The following is a 27,855-nucleotide window of genomic DNA, read 5'->3' as shown; positions in this document are numbered from 1 at the left end:
ACTTGGCATGAATACTCAATATGCCATAATGTGATCATTGGTGGAATTTGGGGGGAAATAGACCTTGACATTTGGGAGTTGTAGTTGCTGGGATTTATAGTTCACTTACAGTCATTCTGAATCCCACCAGAATTGGGCCAAACTCCCTACACAGAACCCCTGTGACCAACAGAAAATACTATGTTTTCTGATGGTCTTTGGCGACCCCTCTGACACCCTCTTGCAACCTCCCCAGGGGTCCTGAACCCCAGGTTGAGAAACACTGATATAGATGGAAAATTTAATGTCAAAGTCTAGCATATCTAGAGAGGACTCTGGTATTGTACATCTGTTTAACAAACCCAAACCAAACTCACTCATGCATCCAGGCGGCAATTTCTTCATCTTGGCTTCACTATTTTCTACATATATATCTCATTCAGATAGTGGCAATAAGGAGCATCATCGTCAATGGCATCTACACCTAAAATGTTTATTTGTGTATTAGATTTATACAGTGTCTTTCCCTTATGTCCTTATCAGGCTTACAGGTGAGAGATGATTGAAACCTCTTCCAGTTTCCCCCCTAAAAGCTAAAAATATAAGTAAGACTTATTTATTAAAAACAGACTGTTATATTCCTTCAATTTCAAGGACACATTTGTTTCTAAATGTGGAAAAGTAAGGTGCTATAATGAAAAGTAACAAAGTTTCTTCTATTTTATGTTTGTTTACACTGTGTGAGGGGAAAGTATTTTGGGCAAAACCCGACCTCACTGAAGTCATTGTGTGTTTTTCCTGCAATTTAAGTTGGAATAAATTTTCACTCTTCCATTTGTAAACTTTCATTATAGAGTCACTGATGGCTCCATTTCCAACTGGATTATATCTTTAAATCCAGCTTCCTTTCCATTTTGTACCATGACAGCATGTGCCTTATCCAGTCAATTGATACGTTTGTGCAAAGTATGAGTCTACCAGATATGTTATGTCTTAAAAGTAAAATATGAAAATGAAGACTTTTCCTTAAATATCTGCTAGGCAATGATAATAGCCAACTCTATTCTAGGGGAATGAAATATTTGTTCATTATACTTGTAATATATATTAGTAAAATGACATGTCTGGGTTTCCTGAATTAGCATTTTGATTGATAATGATGACTTTAAAATCTGACAAATCTCAATATACAATCGTGTAAGGGAGTGTTTCTCAACCTTGGGGTTGGGACCCCTGGAGGGGGGTCTTGAGAGGGTTTCAGAGGGATCACTAAAGACCATCAGAAATCATGTATTTCTGATGGTTTTACGAACCCTTTGGTAGAGAAAGCTGAAGATCTCTCCACCTGTCCTTCTCTTCCTTTTTGGAAGCAGATGGTGAATCCTCCCATCAAAATTCTTCTTCTGCTGTTATTAGCTGACCTCTCAGCCAAGGGGAGGGCTGTTTCTGAGACCCCAAGTGGGGAGGGGAGAGCAGGCATGCTCGGCACATGGCAGCATAGTGCACATGTGCGGGAGAGGGAGAGCATGCGAGGCTGGAAAGAGGTTCACGCCAGCAAGTCCCCTCAAGGCATGGGGGTTCTGTGTTGGAAGGTTGGTCCAATTCTGTCACTGGTGGGTTTAAGAATGCCCTTTGATTGTAGGTGAACTATAAATCCCAGCAACTACAACTCCCAAATGTCAAGTTCTATTTTCCCCAAGCTCCTCTAGTGTTCACATATGGGCATACTGTGTATTTGTGCCAAGTTTGGTCCAGATTTATCATTGTTTGAGTCCACAGTGCTCTTTGGATGTATGTGAACTACAACTCCAAAACACAAGGTCATTGCCCACCAAACCCTTCCAGTATTTTCTGTTGGTCGTAGGAGTTCTGTGTGCCAAATTTGGTTCAATTCCATCATTGGTGGAGTTTAGAATGCTCTTTGATTATAAGCAAACGATAAATCCCAGCAAGTACAAATCCCAAATGACAAAATCAATTCCCCCACAACCCCATCAGTATGCCAAATTTGGTCCAGTGAACGTAAATGCAACCTGCATATTGGATATTTACATTACAAGTCATAACAGTAACAAAATTACAGTTATGAAGTAGCAACGAAAATATAGTTATGGTTGGGAGTCACCACAACATGAGGAACCATATTAAGGGATCGTGGCAATAGATAGGTTGAAAAACACTGATGTAAGGAGTAAACCAAATCTCTAAAAAGGAAAAAACATGCAGAGGATGTACTAATAGTTAATAAAAACCAGTTTAAAAGTGGGGAAAGCAACACAGGAGGGAAAATGTGCGTAGGTTCACAATGCTGAATCAGAACACTAGGCAAGCCAAAGTGATGAACTCATTTATTTTTCCCTTGAGGATTCGAACAAGAGACGGGAAGTCATTGACTCATAAGTAAGATCATTTACTGTGCAACTGTAAACAGTATATATTGTGCCAGCAAATATTTCCATAGTCCTTCACATTCTGGAAAATGCAAAGCAAATAATTTTGCTAGAATTATAAAGACAAAGATCCGAACAATAATAGAGGTCAATCTCAAGCTTTATGTGAGTGAAATCATATCTGTATTTCAGTTAAATGTTAATTTTCTGGAAGACTGAAAAAAATCTATCCTGTTTATCGTGCTGATGTTACATCTGCACAATTTTTTCTCACAAAAGCTCAGCTTTGACCTATATAGAAGTCCCTGAAAACAAAAATGCTTGTGACTGTGTTTTGCTAGTAAACAGTAGCAGTTTTGGAAATAATAACTCTTAACATTTTAAAATTTATTTTTCATATGTATAATTAGTTTTAAATTAGGAGGACATGGAGCATGAATATCTGTATTGTAAGTAGTGTGCAACAGTAGAATAGACTTATCGGAGAGTAGTGGAGTCTCCTCCTTTGGAGGTCCTTAAACAGAAGTTGCTTGGGTATCTTTCAGGAATGCTTCAAATATTTCAGCATGGTGGGGGATTGGATTAAATGACCCTTGTGGTCCCATCCAACCCAAAGATTCATAAGTTGTAATGTTAGCAAGTGTCACATAGTATGGTGAGAAAATATATTTTGAGGCACACAGTGGAATGGCTTATTAATGATAGGTTTTATTATAGGTTTCTAGTATATGCATATTTTCATGATTCCTTAGAAATCATAATTTTGCTTTGTTGCTTTACAGTATCTACAATTATGTAAGACTCATTTACTTTGGTAAAGGTGTATAGTTTGAAGTCTTTGTTCCCTTATTTTGACACTTATTTTTTAAAATCACAAAGTTATTGTAATCTACTTATTGGTTTTAAAAAAAATTTAATGGAAAAAGTGATATGATATAATCACTCTAATGGACAGTGGAAGAATTTTTAACTAAGTGTTGTTTGATAATTTTACTAATTGCATTTAGAATGTGATTGTTTTTTTAAGTGACATTAGGATCAGGAATAATAAATAGATGGCACTTCAAAACCTAGCTATTATAAATTGAGTTATCATTTTGCATAAGCTCATCCCATTACTAATTTTATTGGAAAGCTTTTAACCCCATTGTAAACATAACAAAAATAGTTTACTTTTTGCTATGTTGGCCGATATCTGACACTTATGTATGTGTTATACATGACCTGTGAATGGAATTGAGATTAAATATTTAGTTTTGGACTTGATACTGTGTTTTAACAGCCATGACAACAGCTTACATTGTAGATTATAACTTGGGATGAGATACTAAAACAATCTGTGTGTATTTTGTGAGATAGACACAGAAAGATAGATTCAGACATGGTTATCCTCAGACATTTCTAAATAAGTGCATGAAATGTTAAAGGATCTAATCCTAAACACATTTGCTAGAGAAATAACCAGTATGTCATGCACCAGCTCCTTCTGTACCAGGACCAAAATTAAGAGGAAAGCAACAGACATTTGGTATTGTGACTCATGTATGAAAACCATGGTTGGTGGTGCCAGGTCATACAATACTACATTTTACAGATAAAACCTCTCGCATAAAAGCTGGTGTAGATGTCATCATTGGAGCAGAGGCCAACAAAGAGGTGTCCAGCAACTCTGTGAGTGGGATTACACTGGATCAGTTTTAATTGGTGAGTACTGTTGATGTTGACAAGCTGTTGGGGCAACTAAGGAGGGCAACCTGCTTTCTTGATACTTGTCCCTCTTGGCTGGTCATCCAGGGAGGATATGCAATTCAGTCTCAAATACAACTAATTATTAATACATCTCTCAGGGAGGGGAACTTTCAGAGCAGGATATCTTCTTAGTGGATAATCTCCGTCTTAACACTGACTAGGGGTGTGTCCCCCTGTTGGTGCTTCTAGACCTCTCAGCTGTTTTTATACCACCAACCCTCTGAACTGTCTTGAGGGGCTGGGAATCAGAGGCACTGTGTTGCAGTAGTTCCAGTCATAATTCCCAGGCTGGTTCCAGATGGTGGTGCTTGGGGACAGCTGCTCTTAAAAAAAAAGAGCTGTTATATGGCATCCGACAAAGTACCATTCTATCCCCAATGCTTTTTAATATTTATATTAAACCGCTGTGGAAAATCATCTGTAGTCATGGGACAGGGTGTTATCAGTATCCTAATGACATCCAAATATGTTTCTCCATGCCTTCAAAAACAGCCTCTGCTAAGGAGAGCGTGTAGCCTTTGAACAAATGCCTAGCAGAAGTAATGGGCTGGATGAGGAAGAACAATTGAAACTGAATCCAGATAAAACAGAGTTGCTTGCAATCAAGAGTCCTAATCTGAGTGTGGAAGTGTGTCAACCAGTTCTGGATGGGGTTACACTCCCCCTGAAGGACTGTTCACAACTTGGGAGTGCTTCTGGATCCGTCTCTCCAAATGTCAGCCCAGGTAGATGTGACAGTCAGGAGTGTTTCCTCCCAACTTTGGCTGATACACCAGCTGTGCCCCTTCCTATATTTGGAAGACCTAAAGATGGTAGGTAGTGCACGCACTGTTAACATCAATATTGGCTACCTTTGTACCAAGTTTGAAAATTCCAAGTGGCTCAAAATATGGCATCCAAATTGGGTATAGAAACACCCACAAGTGAGCATATTACATCTTTCCTAAAAAGTTACTCCACTGGCTGCCAATTAGCTTCCCGGAAAAGTACAAGGTGTTGTTTTTGACCTTTAAAGCCCCACATGGTTACCTACAGGATCTCCTTCTGTACAGTCTGCCCCAAACACTTAGGTCCTCTGAGGGGTGTTTGTTCCAATCAGCCAGAACACGACTGGCAACTGTCAGAGGACCTTTTCATCAGGTGCCCCAAAACTGTAGAACAACCTGCTGGGAGAGCTCCAAACAGCTAAATGAGTTGTTGGAATTTAAAAACCATCTAAAGACCTATCACTTCTGACAGGCTTACCCAGCCAGTTTTAAACTCATGTCCTGTGTATTTTAATATGTATATTATAGAAACTTGTTTTAATATGTATCTTTTATAGAAATACATTTTAATATGTGTATTTACAGAAGTTTTACAATGTTTCTGTATTTTAATTATGCTGTATGTTATTTACTATTTCCTTATATTACTGTAGACTACATGTAATAGAACACAAATGGAGCTCACTTCATAGTAATATTGTTTAGTTTAACACAAAGTGTAGTAATAACATGTATATATTTGAAAATGAAACATTATTATTATTATTATTATTACGCACCAGCATAACCATTTAAAATATACAAATATACAAACATTAAAACATGATTAAATGTAAACAGTATTAAAATAATACTGTTGTAATGAATATTTTCTTTGTTCCACCCTCCCAACTACAGATATGGCAGAGTTCTTAGAACTAGACTGGACAGTAGATTGGAAGGAAAGATGCATTGCTTTGGAGTCTCAGCTGATGAAATTTCGTCTGCAAGCAAGCAAAATAAGGGAATTGCTAGCAGAGAAGGTGAGTTTTATTTATTATTTTGTTAAGTAGCTATAATTATATATCCACCTCAGGGATGGTGGGTGGATTTGTTGTTGTGGAGCCAATGGATCTGCTCTTGGTTTTATGACCAGTCCTACCACAGATGCTCTGGGCTTTATGGGTGCCATTCAGATGCAAGTCCTTTTTCAGATAGATGTTTAGCACTGAGAGAGCTCCTATATAACCCTGTATAACCCTGTAATAATCCTGTATATAGAAATCATCTATCGGACAGATGGCAAGCTCTTTAACCTCAGCAGATTGAAAGCCAAAACCACGGTCACAACAACATTTGTTATGGAACTCCAATATGCGGATGACAACGTAATCTCTGCGCATTCAGAAGAAGACCTACAAGCCACTCTAAACACTTTTTCAGAAGCATACGAGAAGCTTGCCCTCTCACTGGACATTGAGAAACCCGAAGTGCTCTTCCACCAGCCACCAGCCAATTCTTCTGCAATGCCAGAAATGTTGACCATTTCTGCTACCTTGGCAGCCACCTCTCTACAAAAGTCAACATTGATACTGAAATACAACACTGCTTGAGCTCTGCAAGAACAGCATTTTTTTGAATGAAGCAGAAAGTGTTTGAGGATCAGGACATCCATAGGCAGACCAAGGTACTTGTTTATAAAGCTGTTGTCCTGCCAACCCTGCTCTATGCCTGGAAATGTGGACTGTCGACAGATTTCATACGCAACTCCTTGAACGACTCCATCAGTGTTGCCTCTGAAAAATCCTGCAAATCTCTTGGGAAGACAGGCGGACAAATGTCAGTATTCTGGAAGAAATAAAGACCACCTACATTGAAGTGATGCTCCTACGCCATCAACTCTGCTGGACTGGTCACGTTATCTGAATGACTGATCACTGTCTCCCAAAGCAGTTACTATTACTATACTCCCAACTTAAGAATGGAAAATGGAATGTTGGTGGACAGGAAAAGAGATTTAAATATGGGCTTAAAGCTAACCTTAAAAACTGTGGCATAGACACTGAGAACTGGGAAGCCCTGGCCCTTGTATGCTGGAAGTCAGCTGTGACAAGCAGTGCTGTGGAATTTGAAGAGGCACAAATGAAGGGTGAAAAGGAGAAACATGCCAAGAGGAAGGTGCGTGAAGCCAACCCTGACCAGGACTGCCTTCCACCTGGAAAGCAATGCCCTCAATGTGGAAGAACAAGCGAATCAAGCATAGGGTTCCACAGTCACCTACGGATCCCCACCAAGACACTACACTTGGAGAACGAGGGACCGCCTAAGAGAGATAACCCAGAGCAGCTCCATAAAACTGAGAATAGATTCACTGCACCATCAGATCAATGGAACAATTGACTGCCTGTCATCTGACTTGCTTTGGTGTGATTTACTCTTAGGGATTGATAACCTTAAATTTGGGGTTGTTTTTTTTTATTAATGTATGCAAGAAAATATACATATTTTGAAATAGGTTATATTTTTTGTGTTTTTGGTTTTATTTTGCTGTAATTTGTTGTTTGGGCTTGGCCTCATGTAAGCCGCCCCAAGTCCCCGTTGGGGGAGATGGTGAGGGGGTATAAATAAAGTTTATTATTATTTTTATTATTATATTATTGTTCCTAAAGACCAAGATTCTGGCCTGGCATATGTTGTTACTTGTAATCTAGAATTTGTTATTTGTTGTAACCTGGAGTTTATAGTTTGCAAAACAGTTTACTTTGTGTGCTTAGAAGATATCATAACACGGCAAGAGAAGTGCAGCTTTGAATAGTTTAGGTTATTCTTCTGAAACTGGAAAAATGGGAGTTATACGTTGTTATGAATAAATAAATACCCTAGCTCCCTGCTGTCTTTCGTCTCGCAGGTAATAACCAATAGACAGTAGTAACTTTTGGGTTTTAACTGGTTGTAGCAGAATGGTATTTTAATGGTGTCTGTGTTGTGCTTTTATTCTCATTGCTTTGTTTTAATTATTTTAAATGGTTTTATATTAGTGTTGTCTTAATAGAATAGTAGATTTGGTTTTTTTTATAACTTTAAATATATAATTATTATAGATTATTTAGCTATACCTTGTTCAAATCTATGTTGTGAGCTGCCTTGGGTCCTATGTTAGAAAAAGAAATATAAAGAAAATAAACAAGAGTGACAGTTGTTTGGGAGTGCAGGACAGAGGATATGAATAACCTCTCCAGCAGGAAACATGAACAAAGGTATGGATGTTGAGGAGTGAGGAAAGATGTAAATAACAAGCTTACTATATCCTCTTTTGGACTTTAATTGGTTTTTTGAAAGAGATCCTTTCTCTTTTCACCTATTTGTCTTGGAACCTCTATTTCAAAATTCATTAGAATGTTCTGGATCTTACATTCACATAATTGGAATTTGTACTTTATCAAATGATAATAAATTATTACATGCTACTCTCCCTCTCCAATTAGTGTCACAAAACTGTAAGTACTGACCAAGCAAGAAGGAAAGGTTCATTGCCTCCTGCTCACATTCTTGTGCTGAGTATTCTTTGTTATCATGGGCAACACGAAATGTTTTTCTTTTGAAACCAAGAGAAATTTTAAACAGTTGAGCTATTAATCAATTATAATTTGTATAGGATTTCCTGTTTCAGATAGTTTTAAATATAGCTGTTTGGACTACAGGGGTGGTCTGTTGCTGCTCCAACCAGCATGGAACAGAGAAGAAAACTGGTGCGTGGAGCACTGTGTTGTACAAAAATCAAGAGTATTTTGTCATTTACTTTCTATAAAACCTGAAATATTTTTAACAAAAACATTTCTTTATTACAAGGGCAAGTTTTCATATAGACTAAACATATTTAAGAAAAGTATTGGGAGATTACTTCCCACCATTTTTTCTTGGCAGACTATTACATGAAACAGGCTTATAAGACATGTGTCCCTATGATATAGGGGATATGTCTGAATGCACCTATTCTATTTACTTCTTAATCAAAATAAACAAAATCAGCCATTGATTTAAAAATATTGAAGGAAAAATAATCTGAGAATGTTTGATGATTATTTTTAATTCAAAACAAGCACACTTGGGAGACCACTGAATATAATTATCTCATACACAACCATAGCTGTTAAATACATAAATGTGATATTTGTATGTTTTCTTTTAAAATTATACTAAATGTCTACATCAGTGGTTCCCAACCTGTGGTTTGTGGACCACCAGTGGTCCGCAAGAATGAAAATGTGGTCCGTGGTGTCACCATTACTACATCGTTACCTCAAAACCATGTGGTAACGAGAGTGATTGGTCTTGTGAAACCCTCTTATAGTGCCGAGGCAACTGGGATGTTGGGAGGGGAGAGGCTGACTACCCACTAAAGATTACTACTACCACATTGGCTTTAGATTATTAAATATGGTTTTCTGTGGACGAGCAGATGGCCCACAGATATATAAACCCTACTTGGATGGCACATGTTCTGCATCAGAAACTACAGTTGATGTGGTCTATCCAATGCTGTTTTCTGAATCAGCACCCGAAATAACCAAACCAAATCTAAAGTTGACCAAAAACTGATTCATAACCCTTCTGATACTAATGTTGGAGAGCGGTCCCTGGTCAAGTGGTCCCTGGTTTAAAAAAAAGGTTGGGAACTACTGGTCTACATGAATGGAATTAGCCGTTCATTGATTTTTATGTTAATTATGTTATTAATTAGTTGTTATTAAGTGTGGTAGCAAAATACTTTTTAATCAAAGTGACCCATAAAATAATAAATGTTTTCCTAAATCATCAGGGATGGTCCTGTCAGGGAATGGATGGGGATCTAAGTGGATGTCCCAACACTGACTATGACTAGGAATTCTCACGAGCTCAACTATTTTGCCAGATTCAGATATATGTCTTCTTTCAGACCTAACACACGTGGGGTGTTTTATAGCATGCCATTGTAGCATTTATGGGAGGGAATGCAGAAAGTGGGAGCGAGGAGCACACAAGGGTGTATAGACATCCAGTAGTGGAAACTGAATATGTTTTGTTCCATTAGGTCATAATCACACTGTGATTTATTAAACATTATATGCGAAGAAAGAAGGATTGTTGGAAGATCTAGGCAGAAGTTTCTGCTCCTACAAGTGGGAGAGGTTGTAATAGGAATTCAAGGAATGGTATAAAAAGTGTTTTTACCACAACACACTTTGGCTGTCCATGGTACTCAAGTGGACTTTATTTTATTACTTGAGTTTTGAGTCGGCAAAGTGTAGAAAGAAAGAAAGAAACCATAGAAATCTCAAGGATATTTGTGCAGCTGGCACTTAACAATGGAAAATACATTGCCTGTGCCTTTTCTGCAATTCATGTACTATATAAAGTGCCCAAATGACAGCGTTGTAACTTATTTCTGCCCAAGTCATATGTGACCTTGGCAGAATGACAACATTCAATAATAATTCAGGATTAAGCAAGGTTATGACCCAGTAAAACAGGCATTTTGCCAAATTCCTTAAGAGTTCAATTGCAGAGAAACAGCTGATGACGGAATATGCCGAGGTGTAGGAGGTCCTACATGTCAATCTAGGCTGAAACAGGCAATACAACAAGTATTTGTACCACAGAGAGTCTGGAGGGATTCAGTAAAGAGCTGCTTGTACAAGAGAAATATAAAATACCTCCTAAATTGAAGTGATGGCCCATACAGTCAGGTATCCTGTGGGTTTCCCAGTATCTTGATGTAGCCCAACAGAGTTGTGGAAGCAACAGTCCTCCTCCAGCAGGTATTCAGATATATACGGCCTCTGAACATTGTGGTTTTGTTTCATGGTCATCACTTTGATTAATAAGTTTATTACCATTTTGAAACAATTTTGGATCACTAAGTTCTTGTGGATTTTTTCGGGCTATATGGCCATGTTCTAGAGGCATTTCTCCTGACGTTTCGCCTGCATCTATGGCATGCTTGCCATAGATGCAGGCGAAATGTCAGGAGAAATGCCTCTAGAACATGGCCATACAGCCCGAAAAAACCCACAAGAACTTAGTGATTCCAGCCATGAAAGCCTTCGACAATACAATTTTGGATCATATTTTAAAGCTTTTCAAACCATTGGAAACAAAACCAAGATTTTTTTTATTTTTACGTTACATGTTTGTTATGTACACAGTAGGGCAAGTATGCCTGGTGTATGGTAAAGTGAAATTGCCATTTTCACATTTTTAAAAGGAAGTATTTCACTCTTTTTGAGTTTTTTTCCGGTGTTACTAGTAACAGTATTTACTGAGGGAGGTACCAAAAAAACAGGAAATGGTGGGGACTTAATTTGACATTTCTGTCTATGTAAACAAAAAGAACGGATCTGCTGAAGGGAAAGTCTCTTGTGAGTGGGAGGGGCAAAAAGAGAGAGAATGTGAATGTATATGTTTACAGTACATCCTAACTTTAGGAAAATCTTATGACTAAATTTGGAGAAAAAATGTTTGCTTAATAATTAACTGGTGTTCTGGAGCAGTTGAACTTTGGCATATTTGTCTTTACTTTTGGCAATCTGCGTTGCATAGTGTTCATGCACATTATTGAAAATTTAAATGACTTCCCTTCTGCTGCTTTGACTGCTGTTTAGCCAGGCATCTGCTTGTACATTTGACATGGCATCTCCTGCTATCTGACTTTATCTTGCTTAGATTACGTGGATCACCATTGCGGTGATCTCCTGGCCACCTCTCCAACAGTGCTTGTCTCCAAGAAAGGAGCCTTGCAGAGACAGAAATTAGGATCTGGCCAGCCATGTTCTGAAGCTTGTTCACCTTTCCACAGAGCCGCCTATTATTCTCTTTATCACTATGAGCAAAATAAAATGGCTGCTCTGAGAAGTCTTGCAAGTTTCTCTACTGTTAGGACATGTGCCACAGGAGAAATTAGGGGCCATGGAGCTCTCAGAAGCATTAAGTCTATACCACCTGAGACAGTGAATTCCCCCAGCCTTGTGAAAGAGCCAGCCCAGCAATCTACTGCTGTATATGGAACAAAAATGATTAAGCCCTAACTTTTATTGCATACTAGCTTGGGTACCCAGTGGTGTCTAGGTTATTTGAATAAGGCATAGTTTGCCCTATATGGCTCTGGCCCAGCTTACCTGTCCGAATGTATCTCTCTCTGCTTCCCACCTCGAAGTTTAAGATATTCTGGGGAGGCCCTGCTCTCGGCCACATGCTTGGCAGGGATGAGGGACCGGGTCTTCTCGGTGGTGGCCCTCCACCTGTGGAACTCTCTCCCCAGTGAAATCAGGTCAACAACATCCCTCCTCGCCTTCAGGAGGAAATTGAAAACGTGGTTGTGGGACCAGGCCTTTGGGTTGCTTGCAGATAATTGACAATGACAGTGATGATAATGCTATGGAAAATGGTCTATGGATAGGCTTCTGATTGTGTTGTGTTTGCTGAATTTGCTTCTAGATAAGGCTAGACAGCCAGTATTATTGTACTTTTTATTATTGTATTTTTATTTTAAACATTTTAAAACTAATTTAATGTATCATTCATATGTAATTACTGTATGTATTATTTTGTATGTGACATCGAATTGTGCCGGCTGTGAGTCCCCCTTTGGGGGTTGTGAAGGGCGGGGTACAAATGCTTGAAATAAATAAATAAATAAATAAATTTGTCTTGGGGTGTTAGGTAGTATCATTTAGTTAATTAGTAACACTATTAATTAGGAAAAAGGCAGTCTTTGATTTCATTTTTTATGAATGCTCCCATTAGAAAATATATAAAAATGTGGGTAAACTACAACTGGTTTGGGTCAATCCTCCCCAAACCAGGCCTGTATACACAGTAGGCCATGATGGGTCTGTGTGCCAAGTTTGGTCCAGATCTGTCATCAGGTGTGTTCAGTGCTTTATGGATAAGGGTGAACTACAACTCCTATATGCCAAGGGCGGTCAACCCCAAATCTTGTCAGTATTTACAATTGGTCATGTTACAGTGGTCTCTGGAAGTGAGTGAAAGTACTGCAAGTACCATCATCTCTGATACGTTTGATCTAGATCCATTGTTGGTTGGCTACACAGTGCTCTCTGGATGTAAGTGAACTACAACTTCCATCCTGTTGAGTCAGTCCCCACAAACCCCTCCAGTCTGTTAAGTTACTGATCAATTCCTCTCTTTGCTGTGTGCCTTAAGGAAGGGTAGGAAAGGGTTATGGGAGAGGCAGTAGGTGGGGTTATGCAAATTCCACTCAAGGAACCCTGGGATGCCTGCCTGTAGTGGAGGAAACATGTCCGATCTAGGATGAAATTGTCCCCTAAAGAAAGCATTCCTTGGGTGGTGGGCTGTAGTGTTTGGGGAGGACATTGGCAGTGTTTGGGCTAAATGTTCATGGTGCTCACTCTAACCTGCAATGTCAGTTGAGGGAGTGACTTTGGAGGCTTCTCAGCACTTGGAACTATTGCCTGTTTGTGAAGGGTTTAAGTGGACAGCTCTGCCACATACACATTTTTCACTTTTATTATGTGTATAGAGAGATAGAAAACAATTCATTGTAAGACAATGAAATAAAATGGTACTGGAAAATCTTTTGAATTGCCAAATTATCAGCATTGGACAACTGTAAAACCTTAGTGTTATCTTTTATCCAAGGGAAACGTTGCTCTAAGGCATCTCACTGTTTACGGAATAGGAGCACAGTATGTTGTTGAAGGTTTTCATGGCCGAAATCACTGGTTTTCTGTGAGTTTTCTGGGCTGTATGGTCATATTAAGGCATCAAATTGTTGCCTTCGGGATGAGAAGGCCGGGGTATAAATACAGTAAGTAAATAAGTGTTCCAGAAGCATTATCTCCTGAAGTTTTGCAGGCATCCTCAAAGGTTGTGAGTTCTGTTGGAAACTTGGCAAGTGAGGTTTATCTATCTGTGGAATGTCCGTGGTGGGAGAAAGAACTCTTTGTCTGTTTGAGGCAAGTGTGAATGTTGCAATTGGCCCACCTTGATTAGCACTGAATGGCCATACAGCCCAGAAAGCTCACAGCAAACCGATAGGAGCACATTTGATACATTCTGGAAAGTAAGGGAAGATAACACTTCTGGGTTTTGAACATTGAGTATTTCTGTATGAGTATTAGGCAGACATTTAAACAATAATTAAATAGAAACAAGTCAGTGGATGTCATTAATATCTATGGTTTAGGTTTGGGGATAGGAATTTTTTTTGAAATCTGGAGTCAATTAGTATTTGCTTTGTTGGTGTCCGTATTTTTCCCTGGTTTTTATTATTTGTTTTGCCTATGGAATAATATAAGAAATATATGTCTAAAAAAGATATACTTTTGAAAATATTAAGTTTTTGATCTTTATGTTATTTCAGTGATAGCTGTTGCACTAAATTTTATTATATTCTTGAAAGGGAGAAATATGACTCTAGCAGTTCACTGACTAGCAGAAAATAAAGAATTTAAACAAAGAATAGAGTAAGGAATAATTATTTTTGGAACTAAATAGCCTTTAAAATATTTGTTGATGCAGATGCACAATGAGGTAGAAATAGCTGTTCATGACACATTCTTTTAAAGTAAACTCAGCCTGAAAAGCATTCTTACAAAATAAACATAGGGACCGTATAATGTCATTTTTGGAGATTCGTATTTAGTAGACACAAATTTGGCACTTCATAATACATTCATTTAAAGTAAACACAATCTGAAAATCATTTTTAGAAAATAAACACAAGAGCTCTTTAATGTCATTTTGTAGATTCTAATTTGAAATGAAATATATTCATCAAAAACAACAGCAAATTAAAGAACAATAATCTTCTGACATTCAGTACAGTGTGTAGGTGTTCGCTGTTGCATCAAACTAACTTGCCTTTGATATAGGATTGCTGTGCCAAGATGAGAGGAGAAGCTGTATGGCTCAATTAATGTAATTTTATTGATATCTATTTTTATTTGGAAATTTACCAGTACCTGCTGCATTTTCCACCCAAGGCTTATACTTGAGTCAATAAGTTTTCCAAGTTTTTTTGTGGTAAAATTAAGTGCCTCGGCTTATTTTCGGGTTTGGCTTATACTTAAGTATATATGGTATTTAACTGTGTTTCTTAAATGTTTTGCAAACATATGGTTCATATCTTAGGCTAATATTCAGAGAAAGCAAATATATTTTACAGTGTGCACTGGCTGTTGGAGCAAATACAGGCAATCTTGAAATTTAAAAAATGACTTATAATTAAGAACGTGGCTGGGACAACAGAAAGTGAGAGAAATCTATTCCCAGGAAAGGAAAATCACTCCTGAAAATTGTGTTTATGCAGAAAAGGTGTCTCCACTGGAGCTTTCTCATCAATCCTTGTTTCCACAACAGGCAACATTTTCAAAATCCAATTATCACAGGGACAGACAGTGAGGTGAAATCTTCTGAACAGGGACACAAACAGCAAAACAAACAATATAATATCTATATTACTCCAGTTTCTTTTGTCCACTTCTGAACTATGTAGACCTTTGGGTCCATTATCCACAGGACCCAGGAGCCTGTTTGTCAGCCACTGGGATATCAAGTTTTAGCCATGGGTAGAACCAATTGTTTGGTTGAGACAAAAACTAGAATGCTTTCTCTGCTATAATCCACCTGATGCATCATTTACTATTAGTAAATGTCATCCTATAGTAATAGTATGCAGTTTTCAGTGTTAAGCAAAGACTTTAGAACAGCCCACCACAGGCATTCATCACCTCCTTCACAATTTAAGGGAATTTAGCCATTGGAGAAAAAAATACTACTCATCTTTAAACTGAATAGAAAATGTGATAGTCTGCTTTAACATAACATTTTAAAGGTCTAAAGGGAGTAATTGCTATTGGTGTCAACAAACCCAAGGAATTCCTGTGTCAGCATAATAGTGGAGATAGGAAAATCTTATGCAGACCATTACTGAAAAGTGCATGGATATTTTTACAAAGTAAAACATGGGTGAATAATTGTTATGGCAGTAATACCACAAAGAGCTTTCCAAAAACAGGTAAAATTTCTAAAACCTTTGTATCCAGAGGTTACAAAATAGTTTGAAATATAATAAATGTACACTCTATTAGGCTATCCTGTTCTGTTTGATAATGGTGATGAAGGAAAATCTACAGCAGTGTTCCCAAATATCCTTCTTAGAACCTTCAGCATCCCTTGAAAAAAACACCAGCAAAACCTTAACTGACCAAATCATTAATTGCTGAGTTCCTGTGTAAAGTCATCCATATGTGTGCGATGGGGGCTACGCTTTAAGCTCTTTGAACATTGTTATTTTCAAAGCAGCAAGCTTGCATGAGAACATTCAAGTGCACTTTCAATTTGCAAGATCAAAGTTTAGATGTTGCCAGAAAGCTGGCTAACATAAGCATACTGCAAGCTCATGCAAAAGTACTTAACATATTTTCTTGACAGTCAGCTTTACAAGGAACTATGATTTAACCTTGGCTTACTTTTTAACTAGCTGAGAACTATTTTCTGAGTTCACATTCGCATAAGTTGTTTAATTTGAGACTGCTTTGTGCGTTTTTTTTTCAGTATCTTAGAAGCAAATTGAGAATACAGTTATAATGTATTTTTTTTTAAAAAAAACAAAAAAATCCAAACACTTGGCATTGTACTAAATTTCCTTTGACCAGAAGCTGGCCACTTCAAGTGCCTCTGGTGTCGCTGTAAGAAGGTCCTTCATTGTCCATGTGACAGGGTTCAGACTGCATTGTAGTAAATGGTCTGTGGTTTGTTCTTCTCCACTCGCGTGTCGTGGACCCCACTTTGTGGCCCTGTTTCTTAAGATTAGCTCTGCATCTCGTGGTGCCAGAGCGCAGTCTGTTCAGTGTCTTCCAAGTAGTCCAGCCTTCTGTGTGCCCAGGAGGGAGTTTCTCATCCAGAATCAGCCACTGATTAAGGTTCCAGGTTCCAGGTTTTAACCTGCCACTTTTGGACCCTTGCGTGCTGAGGTGTTCCTGAGTATCTCTGTAGATCTTAGAAAGCTGTTTCTTGATTTAAGTAGTTGGAATGCTGGCCGATACCCGAACAGAGGATGAGCTGGATATGTCAATGCCTTGGCCCTTTAATTGCTGGCTGCTATTTCCTGACAGATATCAGGTGGTGCAGTATTGACTAAACAGTATAATTTCTCCATCGGTGTTAGACGTAGACATGATAATACAGCATGTCTCATTATGAGCCACATCCACTGTTTTAACGTGTTGAGATGTATTCCACACTGGGCATGTGTACTCAGCAGCAGACTAGCAAAGCACAAGCGCAGATGTGATCCCCAGGTTATGTCAGTCAGCTTTCATATGATATTGTTTCTAGCACCCACTTTTTGCTTGATAGTCAAGCAGGGCTTCTTATAAGTCAGAGAATGGTCCAGAGTGACTCCCAGGTATTTTGGTGTGCTGCAATGCTCCAGTGGGATTTCTTCCTCAGGGGTAGAGATGCACGTCTGTACTTAAGATGAAAAGCACATGTCTGTATTTTAGATGGATTAGGTGCCTTGGTTTCCCCTGTAATAGGCAGTAAGAACGTGCTTCAGGGGTGTGTGCTTGTTCCATCAATGTTTAACATTTACACAAATGATCAGCCACTGCCAGAAGGGATAGAGCGTTTCATCTGTGCTGACAATCGTGCCATCACCTCTCGAGCAGGGAGCTTTGAAATAGTTGAACATAATAACGAAATAATTGAAAATTGTATGTTTTCTTTCCACCTAACAAATGTCTTTTAACAGTAGATGGAACTTGTTGGATTCTATGATTTGGGATATCTTAAGTGAATCACTGACTCTCACTTTCCACCACTTTTATCTACGAAATGGTTTACTGCTGACATAGTTTTAAAAGATTGTTGTAAGAATGATTGAAATAATCTTAATGGTTATCTTTTTATCTCTTATGAAAAGTGCTACATGTTAATGGTAAAAAAAATAATGATTTGTATAACTCCCAAGGAAGCTTGCATTTGATGTTTTATATCTCTTTATAGATGCAGCAACTTGAAAAACAAGTTGTTGATGCAGACCGTCAAGCAGAAAAGGCTTTTCAGCAGGTATGTTCATAGTACAAAATGATCTGTAGTAGCACGATTCTGAAAATAAGATAATATACATTAATTTATTTCATCATAGGTTTGTAGAACGTGTGTTATTTCCTACATGAAATTGATAGCATTGTAGGAAAGGCATTATATGAAGAAAGCCTTTATGAGAGGTGGGATAGTTTGTTAATTTATTTATTTGTGATGAACAGTGGTTTTGGATCTTCCTATGTAATTACGTAATGATATTGTAGCTCCTAGCAGTCTCTCAGATTTACTTCTCCAGTGAAGTTCAATTTTAAAAAAAAAAACAAGAAGTATGATCCCTTTTTTGGTATGCTTATCGTGTAGAGATGTTATGCCCTTATCTAGAGTGTTTGTACAAATATGCTAGCAATTTGAAGATGGTTAGGCCTTGACTTTTGTCTTCACTAATTTTGTCAAGATATTCAGATATCCAATAATTTTCTATATAGTGTAGTGTGATTTATGTTTATGCAAAAGAGAGGAGCAATGTATTTTAAGATAAGATCAGTCCCGTCCCGTCCCCCCCCCCCCATTTTTGAAGCTGAACAAGCTTTGAGACTATAGCTTCTTTTTGGAGGGGTTTTTAAGCTAATCAGATACAGGGTTTTGTTTTTTGTTTTTTTAAAAAAGTGAATCAGTATCTCTAGGAATCTGATGTAACTTTCAGCATGCTGTATTATATTAGTAAAAACTACATATGATCTAAATAAAAGGGTGAGGACTAAAAATAGTGTAGAATCGAACTGTCATTGTATGCACGAAGGAGAGTAATTTCCAAATAGTTTTGTTCGATAAAATATATTTGGACATTGATAAAAGGGGAGTTGTATTACACATGCCAAGGCAACTGGGTTGATACATCTTCATTTTGATCCACGTGTCAAATATGGATGAAGATACACAGTCAACTGCAAGTAATTTTAAGCAGATGGACAACAGATGAACATGTTTCCTAACACAGATGCCACCCATCTGCATTGCTTTTCTTTCAAACAAGTCACGAAAAGCTAAATTTAGACTCAAAGTAGAGTACAAGAGGTAACAAAACTGCTAGTGTATAGCAAAGTAGAGATTGTCCCAGTTCGCCAGGTGTTGGGATACATTCCCTAAAAAAGTGAAGCATTGAGAAAAATTGCGAAGGGGTGCTTACTGCTTGCAAACCTTCTAACACTTTCCAAAGTGGTAACACTAAAAATTGAACATTAAAAAAATGTAGTCCAGCAACAATTCCAACAAGATTCAACAATGAATGTGGAAATGCTTTAAAATTTTTATGGTGAGATGTTTCTAAATAATAGTTTTTATAGCAGATGTTTACAATAAATATTCCAAATTATGAAATAATGTTATATTATTATATGTTATAGAGCAATATTATGAAAAATGGCTATGTCTTTGTATGATATGTGATTTTATGTGCTATGTTGAATAATGTTTAATGTTTTATTGGGGAGGGTCAATGTTGATGTTTTATACTGTTTTTTAATTGATGGCATTGAATTTTTGCCAACACTGTGAACTGCCCTGAGTCCCCTTCGGGGTTGAGAAGGGCAGTATACAAATAATGCAAATAAATAAATAAATAAATAAATAAAAATACAAAAGTTTATAAAATTTAGAATTAGATATGATGCAGAAGCACCACCTTTACAAACTTCTACATCCTTCTGGATTTGAAATTCTTCATAATATTACAAGTATAGAAATTGAGGAACGATGGCCATCATGTCTCGAGTGGTCAATCTGCTCTGAGTCTTAGGCTTCATTTACATTGTAGCATTAATGCAGTTTGACACCAATTTAACTGCCATGGCTCAGTTCCATGGAATCATAGGAGTCGTAGTTGGTGAGGCACCAGCAGTCTTTGACAATAAAGGCTAATGGCCTTGTAAACTACAACGTTAGTGATTCCATGACAGTTAAATGAATTCAGAAAACTGTTGTTGAAGTAGTGTATCTCAATTTTAGGGTCTTACAACGTCAGATAAACTGGTTAAAATACAGGCTAGATCAGTGCTGCTGAAAGTGGTGGTCCATGGACCAATGCGATTAGTGACCTATTGACTGCTGGTCTGCAACAGATTTCTAGGGGGGAAACGGAAATAGTTCTAGTCAATGGGCACAATAGTGCTGGTCCCTGGTACATTGGCCCCACATCTGATGACTTGAAAATCATTCTGCTGGGTTGCCAAAGCACTTTGTCATAGATCCAGTATTGTTTGGCATTTTAATAAATGCATTGGTTTGATAGTACTCTGTTCTCAGCACTTCTTCCAATCCCCTGGCCCTATACTATGCTGTTTCGCACTATCCCACACCCAATCCTTTTTATAACCTGATCATGCCCATCTTAGTATTTCTGGCTATTGGTTTTTTGTTGTGTTATCTGATTGAGTTTTAAGGCTGCTGTTTTTATACCCTTATGTTTTATTTAATTTATTTAATCAAGGAACATGAAAGGCACTGCAGACTACTTCAACCAGAGAAGTCAGCCGTAGCAGAATACCTAATGAACCAAACTGGACTTTTCACTTTCACAAGTTTAGCTTCCCCACAGATGTAGAAAAATTGACATGGCACACAGGAAGAGGAAAATGAGCCACATCCATGGGATAAATAAAGTGGTGCATAGATCTGATTCCTCCTCTTGTCTGCATGCTGCATATGCTGTTTTGCTTAGGTAAAGGAAGAGAATTACCAGGTAGAACATAAAATGAGCTGAACATGAAGAGCCTGCCCACATTATCACTTAACTGCAGATCCAGTTCTTCTTCCTCTTCCTGCGTGTTGCGTGCTTCCATTTTAACTGTAAATTGCTTTTAATCTTAATATTAAATGATACATAAATGAATTAACAGCAACAACAAAATATAGTTTGCACCTTTTATCTGTCCTGAAAGCTTATTTATCACTGTTTAGAATGTTTGCTTATGTGTAGATTTTGACACTTTGGTAATTTTGTACTGTGAAATGTATTGTAAATTATTCCTATTTTATATACAGTGTTTTATTTTACCTTCTAGGTCCAGATTATGGAAGAGAAACTAAAAGCTGCTAACATCCAAACCAGTGAGTCAGAGACAAGGTTGTATAAGAAGTGCCAAGATTTGGAGATACTGATGCAGGAGAAAGATGATGTTATACAGAATTTGGAGCAACAGCTTCTAGAGCAGGTTGGAAATAAGAGTGCTGTCATTCATCTGGATTTGTAGAAAGAGAATATAAAGGGGGGGGGGTTAATGAAAACAAAATGTTTGGAATTTCCCCAAATTTCCCCCAAGTTAATACATTGTTGAAACATTTTCAGATTGTTTTAAGCTATCTATTGATAACCAGTTAAATATGGATGGTGTTTTCTTGTCTGGAACAGGGAGAGAGAAAAATGAACAGAAAAAGAAAGTGTGCATAATTGTAGCAATAGGCAATTGCTCATTTTCCTTTTGAAAACTGCATTCCATTAATTTCTGCAAAGAATAAGATGGTAGTCCCAATTTGTGGGAGGTGGGTGTCCTTACTAAAGAAAATAGGCGCTCCAACAATCAGGTTGAAGATCCCCACCCCATCCCAATTATGTGAATCATCATTTTCTTATGCTCTAACTTGGTCCTGGCATAACAGCAGCAGTTGTGGTGCTAATGCACCATTGTTTTCACTACTCTGTACTAGTGCCCTGCAGAAGGTCACCTGACACACTCCCAACAATTGGGGATTCTTCTTAAAGAGAAGATGTAAAGGTGTTTTCCTTATTCTTATAAGGTTTTGCTCTTTGTAATTGGATCAGAGTTGGATGTTGTAATGCTTGGTAAGCCATAAAATATTTTTTAAAGATCAGAGATGCAGATGTCAAAAAGATTGAGTCTAGCTTATTGTTTCAGAAGCAAATAAGAATACAAGAGGCAAAAATTATAGAGGAAAAAGCAGCAAAGATCAAAGAATGGGTGACTGTCAAGCTCCATGAGGTGAGTCTCATGTTGGCTGTGTAGAATGTATAGCAGATGATTCTCAGTACTTTGAAGTCAATGAAACTGTCCCTATATAATTTGGGGGAAAAATCTTCAGCATAATATAGTGTATGAATGTTCTTCAGATGAAGTGGGAACTCTAAACTATGCACAGTGAAAACCTTGCTCAAATAATTAGTATCCCAATAGCACAAAGGCACAATTTATCAGCCAAGAAAACATGTTGCTAGGAGCATGTTGCTTCTTCCTGACATCCTCGAACAGTGGTTCCCAACCTGTGGTCTGTGGACCACCAGTGGTCCGCAAGAACTAAATATATCCTGTGGCCTCACTGTTACTACACTGTTGCAATGAGAGTGACTGGTCTTGTGAAACCCTCTTATAGTGTCGAGGCTTATTAAATATGGTTTTATGTGGGTGAGCAGATGGCGACTACTAGATGGCATATGTTCTGTATCAGAAACTAGAGTAGATGTGGTCTATCCAATACAATTTTATGAACCAGCACCCCAGATAACCAAACCAAATGTACAGTTGACCAAAAACTGATTTGTAACCCTTTTGGTACTAATGTTGGAGAGTGGTCCCTGGTCAAAAAAGGGTTGGGAACCACTCTCCTAGAGAATGGGAATATATAGGTGAGCATCATTTCCTGTTTGAGCATTAAAATATAATTTCTCTAATTTTAAGGGGAAAATTTGTTCCACTGACTTATTTTGTGTAAGGTTTTCTGATAATCATAATTTGTATATGTGAAATTAAAATATCCCTTGAGGCTAAATTGAAAAACAGTGATTCTAAACAATCAAACATTTAAATCATATTGTATTTAAGTATAGTCAAGATATTCACATGTAGTTTGAAATTCTACTCCCATGTACTTAACATTACATCTCTTTATATGTGAACCTTCTGTTTACTGTTCTAAGATAAGCAAGTAAAAGGTTTCAGCCTTGTTCCAGAAGCTTTCTCTCCTGACGTTTTGCCTGCATCTATGGCAGGCATCCTCAGAGGTTGGGACGTCTCACAACCTCTGAGGATGCCTGCCATAGATGCAGGCGAAACATCAGGAGAGAACGTTTCTGGAACATGGCCATACAGCCCAAAAAACTTACAACAACCCAGTGATTCCGGCCATGGAAGCCTTCGACAATACGTGGTTTGAGCCTTCTTCAAATAAGATGAAAGAAAAATATGAGGGAACAAGATGTACATTCTAACCTTTCAGCTAAGGGTGAGAATTGTGTATTTAATGGTTTCAGCTGGAAGTAGAGAATCAGAACCTCCGCATGATCAACCAAAACCAGACTGAAGAAATGAGGCTGTTGCAGAACAAACTACAAGGTAAGCAATGCAAACAACATACATTTTCTAGGTGGAGAAAAGTATTTTGTATTGTTCAAAGAAGGGAAATGTTTAATTGAGTTACTCCAAGTACTTTCATACTAAATGGATATGATGTTTCTGCATAAGAAGTCTCACCTCCTGCAGAAGCATGCCACCAGAATATTCCTAAAAATATTTGCTTGGAATATGGTTTGGAGGCTGCTGTAGTAGAGATAGTTGATGATCAGGGGGAGTTTGGCCACATTAACTAGTGCTGAACACATTAATCACAAATACCTGTGGCAATGTGTCACCCTAAATGTGTGGCAAAATACAACCTTCTTCACTAAATATATTAAAATACATTAAACATGAAATTGAAATGAACAAATATAATCAAGAAACACTGATAAAAGTGTGTAATATTATACTGTTATGGGCTTTACAGTATTGTTATCATGTGGACAATTTCATGTCATTTGTGATATTTTTATTTGTCAAACTAATAAAGATTTCTCCACCTGTGAGGGTTGAATTTTTCCCCTTTGTGAATTAACATGGTTTCCTTTTATGTTGGCATTTAATAGCAGAATACATGAAATCTTGATATTTGTGTTATTATTCTACAGAACTTCAGGGAAAGAAATCTGTTCCTGCAACGCATAAACCTTCAGAAGGCCAACGCCTGAGCAGTTTGACTTTTGGATGCTTCCTAAATAGAGCAAGAAGCCCGCAACAAGTTCCTAAGCCAGAAGACCCAAACAACTCTGCATCAAAGCAAGCTGAACTGAGTGAAGGCAACAGCAGTCTAGGTATTTTGGATGTTAATGTCTAAGGATTGCTATTTCAGTTCTAAACAGATTGATAAGAAATCATTTTCTTCTTCTATTGATCATGCAATTTTTCATGAAAGATTAAAAGGGAGCATTTTTTGTTGGGGAAAATGTGGGGATTTTAAATATTGTTTTGAACTGATTGACATGTGTGTGTATTTGTTCGTCCCTTCAAGTCACCTGGCAACTTACAGTGACCTTGTGAATTGCATGGACCTTACTTAGGCGAGGAATACTCAAAAGTGGTTTTATCAGTTCCTCCCTCTGAAATCTCGCTTACAGCACTTAGCTGTCAGTATCCCATCTAAGTACTAACCTTGCGTAGCTTCCAGGATTAGATGGGATCTGGTGCCTCTAGGGCAATGGTTCTCAACCTGTGGGTCCCCAGATATTTTGGCTTTCAACTCCCAGAAATCCTAACAGCTGGTAAACTGGCTGGGATTTCTGGGAGTTGTTGGCCAAAACACTTGTGAACCCACAAGTAGAGAACCACTGCTTTAGGGTTTTTAACCCTGGATTGATTTGTAAGTGGTATTTTATAAGAAATAACATAGATGGTTCATGTGCAAAGAAAAGAATGAGGCTAGTTGTATGAATTTATAAACTATCACTTCAAAAATTATAGTTACTGAGAAGTAACCTGTTCTCTCCCGCACTTCTCTTACTGCACTTTGAATTGATTCCCTGTTGTGACTTAACAAAAAAATAAAATAAAAACAAATTAGTATTGACTGAAGCTAACTGCAATGGCATTAGAGTTGAAGATGGGAGAGGTTGGGATTAGAAAGTGAGTGAACTTGAATTCTGTTATAATATGTTTAAGAAAAATGTCAATTTCACCACCTTAAATCTTTCTTCTACCTGTCAAAACTGGTATTTCAACCAGTAAATATTTAGAAAAGAAATAATTTAAAATGAGAGAAACCTAGAAATGCGAGTCTTCTCTTCAGACTAAAACAAATTTCATACAGTTATTTTGTTGATGAACTCTGGATTAGGAAAGAGTTAGAATACTGTGCCTTATTTGACAAGCACTATTGCTCTTAACATAATTATCTCAATATGTTGAGGACAATGATTGAATTCACAGTTAGCCATGGAAGCCCATTGGGTTACATACACAAGTCACATTCTCTGTCTCAAAGGAGGCAAAGGCAAATGCTGCCAAGAAAACTCCATAAGTTTGTCTTAGGGTGACCATAGGCCAGAAATGAATTGAAGGCACACAGCAACAAATTACTTTAACTGGATGTGATCAATCCGGCTACTCTTGGTTGTTGCCAGCAATACTGTACGCCACTCACACAAACTGTGTATCTCTGTTTCCTTTATTGAAAAATTTCTGTCTCTACATCGATGTAACATGCACATGCTTATTACAAACCATGGTCTCTTTTTTAACACTTCCCAAATGTGTTTTTTTAGAGAAAGAAAACCAGGAAACATCTTCCGTTGGCTCAACAACGTATGGAAATAATAGATGTCTGAAGCCCTTACAACAAAATGCTTTTATGCTAGAACAAAGACAAGCAGTAAAGTCAAAAGATCTAGATAGTAATGTGTCAAAGAATTCCTGCATTACAGTAAGCGATTGGAGCTCTGACGAAGAAGAAACAGGCAAGAGCAGATCAAAATCTAGGTGCGCATCTACTCTTTCAAGCCACACATCTGAAGAGGGTACAGGATACAGCAGAATTGGGAGTGAAATGTACTTGACAGCATCAGATGACAGCAGTTCTTTTATGGAAGAAGAAGGTTTCCAAGCTCAAGGAAATGTACACAAAAAATTATATTCCTGGCAACAAGGGTCACCATGGAAAAACCAGAACCATGTCATTGGAAAAAGCAATTTGGAATCCTTCGGCGACAAGAAAGACCATGATAGTTTTTCTGATGAACTGAATAAGAGGTTTCAGTCCCACAAGCTGGATTATTCATCCTCCTCTAGTGAGGCCAATACTCCAAGTCCAATTCTAACCCCAGCTCTAGCTCCTAAGCATCCAGCACTGATACTAGCAGTGGACTCTGACAGACAGCTGGATTCTCCATCAAATTTGCCCCCTCCAAAGCTGAGGACTCCAAGTGTCTTTGCTCTAAACGCAGCATTGGCAAAAAAACATTTTAGCCAACCATCTCTATGTTCAGACAAAATGTTCGGCAAAAACAGAAATGCAATTAGCATGATACGTCCCTTTAAGCCTCAGGAAACAGATATTGATCAGTTGGATGGAGAAGGTACAGATGTCTTAGAAAAGATGGATATTGACTGTAATGATGAACTCTTTACTTATGATGCCTGTGAAACTCAATGTCCAGAATCCTTGGACTCAGGTGATGCAAGGAGAACTGCAAGCAGCAAGCCTCCTACCCCACCACTGCATCGATTCCCCTCTTGGGTAAATTAAATTATTCCTAACAATATTCCAGTTTCATAATTCAATGTGAAATAGTTCATCTTTTCACTAATTTTTGAAATGTGTTCACAAACTGTCTTTGCCCATTTTAACTGTTGAGATTATATATATATTTAGTAAGTCTAACCAGGGGTTACCAAGAGACAGAGAGATCTAGGCCCCTTCCACATAGCCCTATATCCCAGATTATTAAGGCTGAAAATCTCACATTATCTGAGTGTGGACTCAGATAACCCAGTTCAAGGCAGATATTGTGGGATTTTCAGCCTTTGTATTCTGGGATATAGGGCTGTGTGGAAGGGCCCTAAGTCAGTGGTTCCCAATTGTTTTTTGACCAGGGACCAATTTGACCAGGGATCATTCTCCAATATTAGTACCAAAAGGGTTACGAACTAGTTTTTGGTCGACTTGAGATTTGGTTTGGTTATTTGGGGTGCTCATTCAGAAAATTGCATTTGGTAGACCACATCAGCCCTAGTTTCTGGTACAGAATATAAACCATCTTGTATTTGCCATCTGCTTGCCCACAGAAAACTATATTTAATAAGCCTCGTCACTGTAAGAGGGTTTCGCAAAACCAGTCGCTCTTGTGGCAACGGTGTAGTAACGGTGAGGCCACAGACCATATTTTTGTTCTTGTGGACCACTGGTGGTCCACAGACCACAGGTTGGAAACCACTGGTCTAAATGAAGTAGAAAATTGCCACTAGATAAGATTGTAGGAGATCCTTAGGGTCTCTTGTTAAGATTTTTTTTCCATCATTATTGGCCAAGGAAGCAGATATTCACTTCATCATACTCTCTTAGCCCAGAGGAGAAGCTAAAAAGAGATTGTAGCACATTTGAGCCATTAAGACATACTTTTTTAATATCTTCGGTATCTACATTGGCAACCTATTGAGATAATTATGTATTGCTAAAGTCCCATCTGAATTTGAATAAGAACTAGAATTAAAGGACATGCATTTTTTCCAACTTTGCATTTCCTGGAATTACTGTTACTTCCTTCAGTTATGTTTATAAAGCAATTCATGGGCTTTGCTTGGAACATGCTGTGAGGAAGAAATAGTCATTAGCATCCCCATTTTATATTTCCTTTATGTTACTTAAGTCATGGTATTGAGTGTTATTTGTGTGACTTAGTAAAAATAACCCAAGAATTGGAATAAGATTTTGTACTGATATATATTATGATGGGTTAGCAACTGAAAATTGCTGCAAACATATTTAAGTATGTCTGAAAAAGATATGTAAACATTTACCATACACACATTTTCTTAAAGTCCTGTTGAATTTAGGTATAATAAATGTTTATTAAATACATATAAGGTTAATTGATTCCTGATAGT

At 37.8% G+C, this 27,855-nt stretch overlaps 1 protein-coding gene across 4 annotated transcripts in view; it reads left to right on the top strand.

The window, feature by feature from the left end:
* Positions 1-27,855, top strand: part of PLEKHH2 (pleckstrin homology, MyTH4 and FERM domain containing H2) — a 62,945-nt gene that overhangs the window by 5,756 nt on the left and 29,334 nt on the right. For 2 of the 4 annotated variants that reach the window (XM_067463615.1, XM_067463616.1), the window contains exons 2-9: positions 3,964-4,073; positions 5,783-5,907; positions 17,894-17,956; positions 20,995-21,144; positions 21,847-21,930; positions 23,196-23,277; positions 23,889-24,071; positions 25,518-26,488. In XM_067463615.1, coding sequence (XP_067319716.1) covers positions 5,785-5,907; positions 17,894-17,956; positions 20,995-21,144; positions 21,847-21,930; positions 23,196-23,277; positions 23,889-24,071; positions 25,518-26,488 — 1,656 coding nt within the window. In that variant the 5' untranslated portion in view covers positions 3,964-4,073; positions 5,783-5,784. The remainder of the gene's footprint in view (positions 1-3,963; positions 4,074-5,782; positions 5,908-17,893; positions 17,957-20,994; positions 21,145-21,846; positions 21,931-23,195; positions 23,278-23,888; positions 24,072-25,517; positions 26,489-27,855) is intronic. The other 2 variants (XM_067463621.1, XM_067463618.1) reach the window with 2 other exon arrangements.

Source organism: Anolis sagrei, chromosome 1 (genome assembly GCF_037176765.1).
Source record: "Anolis sagrei isolate rAnoSag1 chromosome 1, rAnoSag1.mat, whole genome shotgun sequence".
Lineage (NCBI taxonomy): Eukaryota > Metazoa > Chordata > Lepidosauria > Squamata > Dactyloidae > Anolis > Anolis sagrei.
The sequence above is the reverse complement of the archived record's forward strand: the minus strand, read 5'-3'. Positions and strand labels throughout refer to the sequence as shown.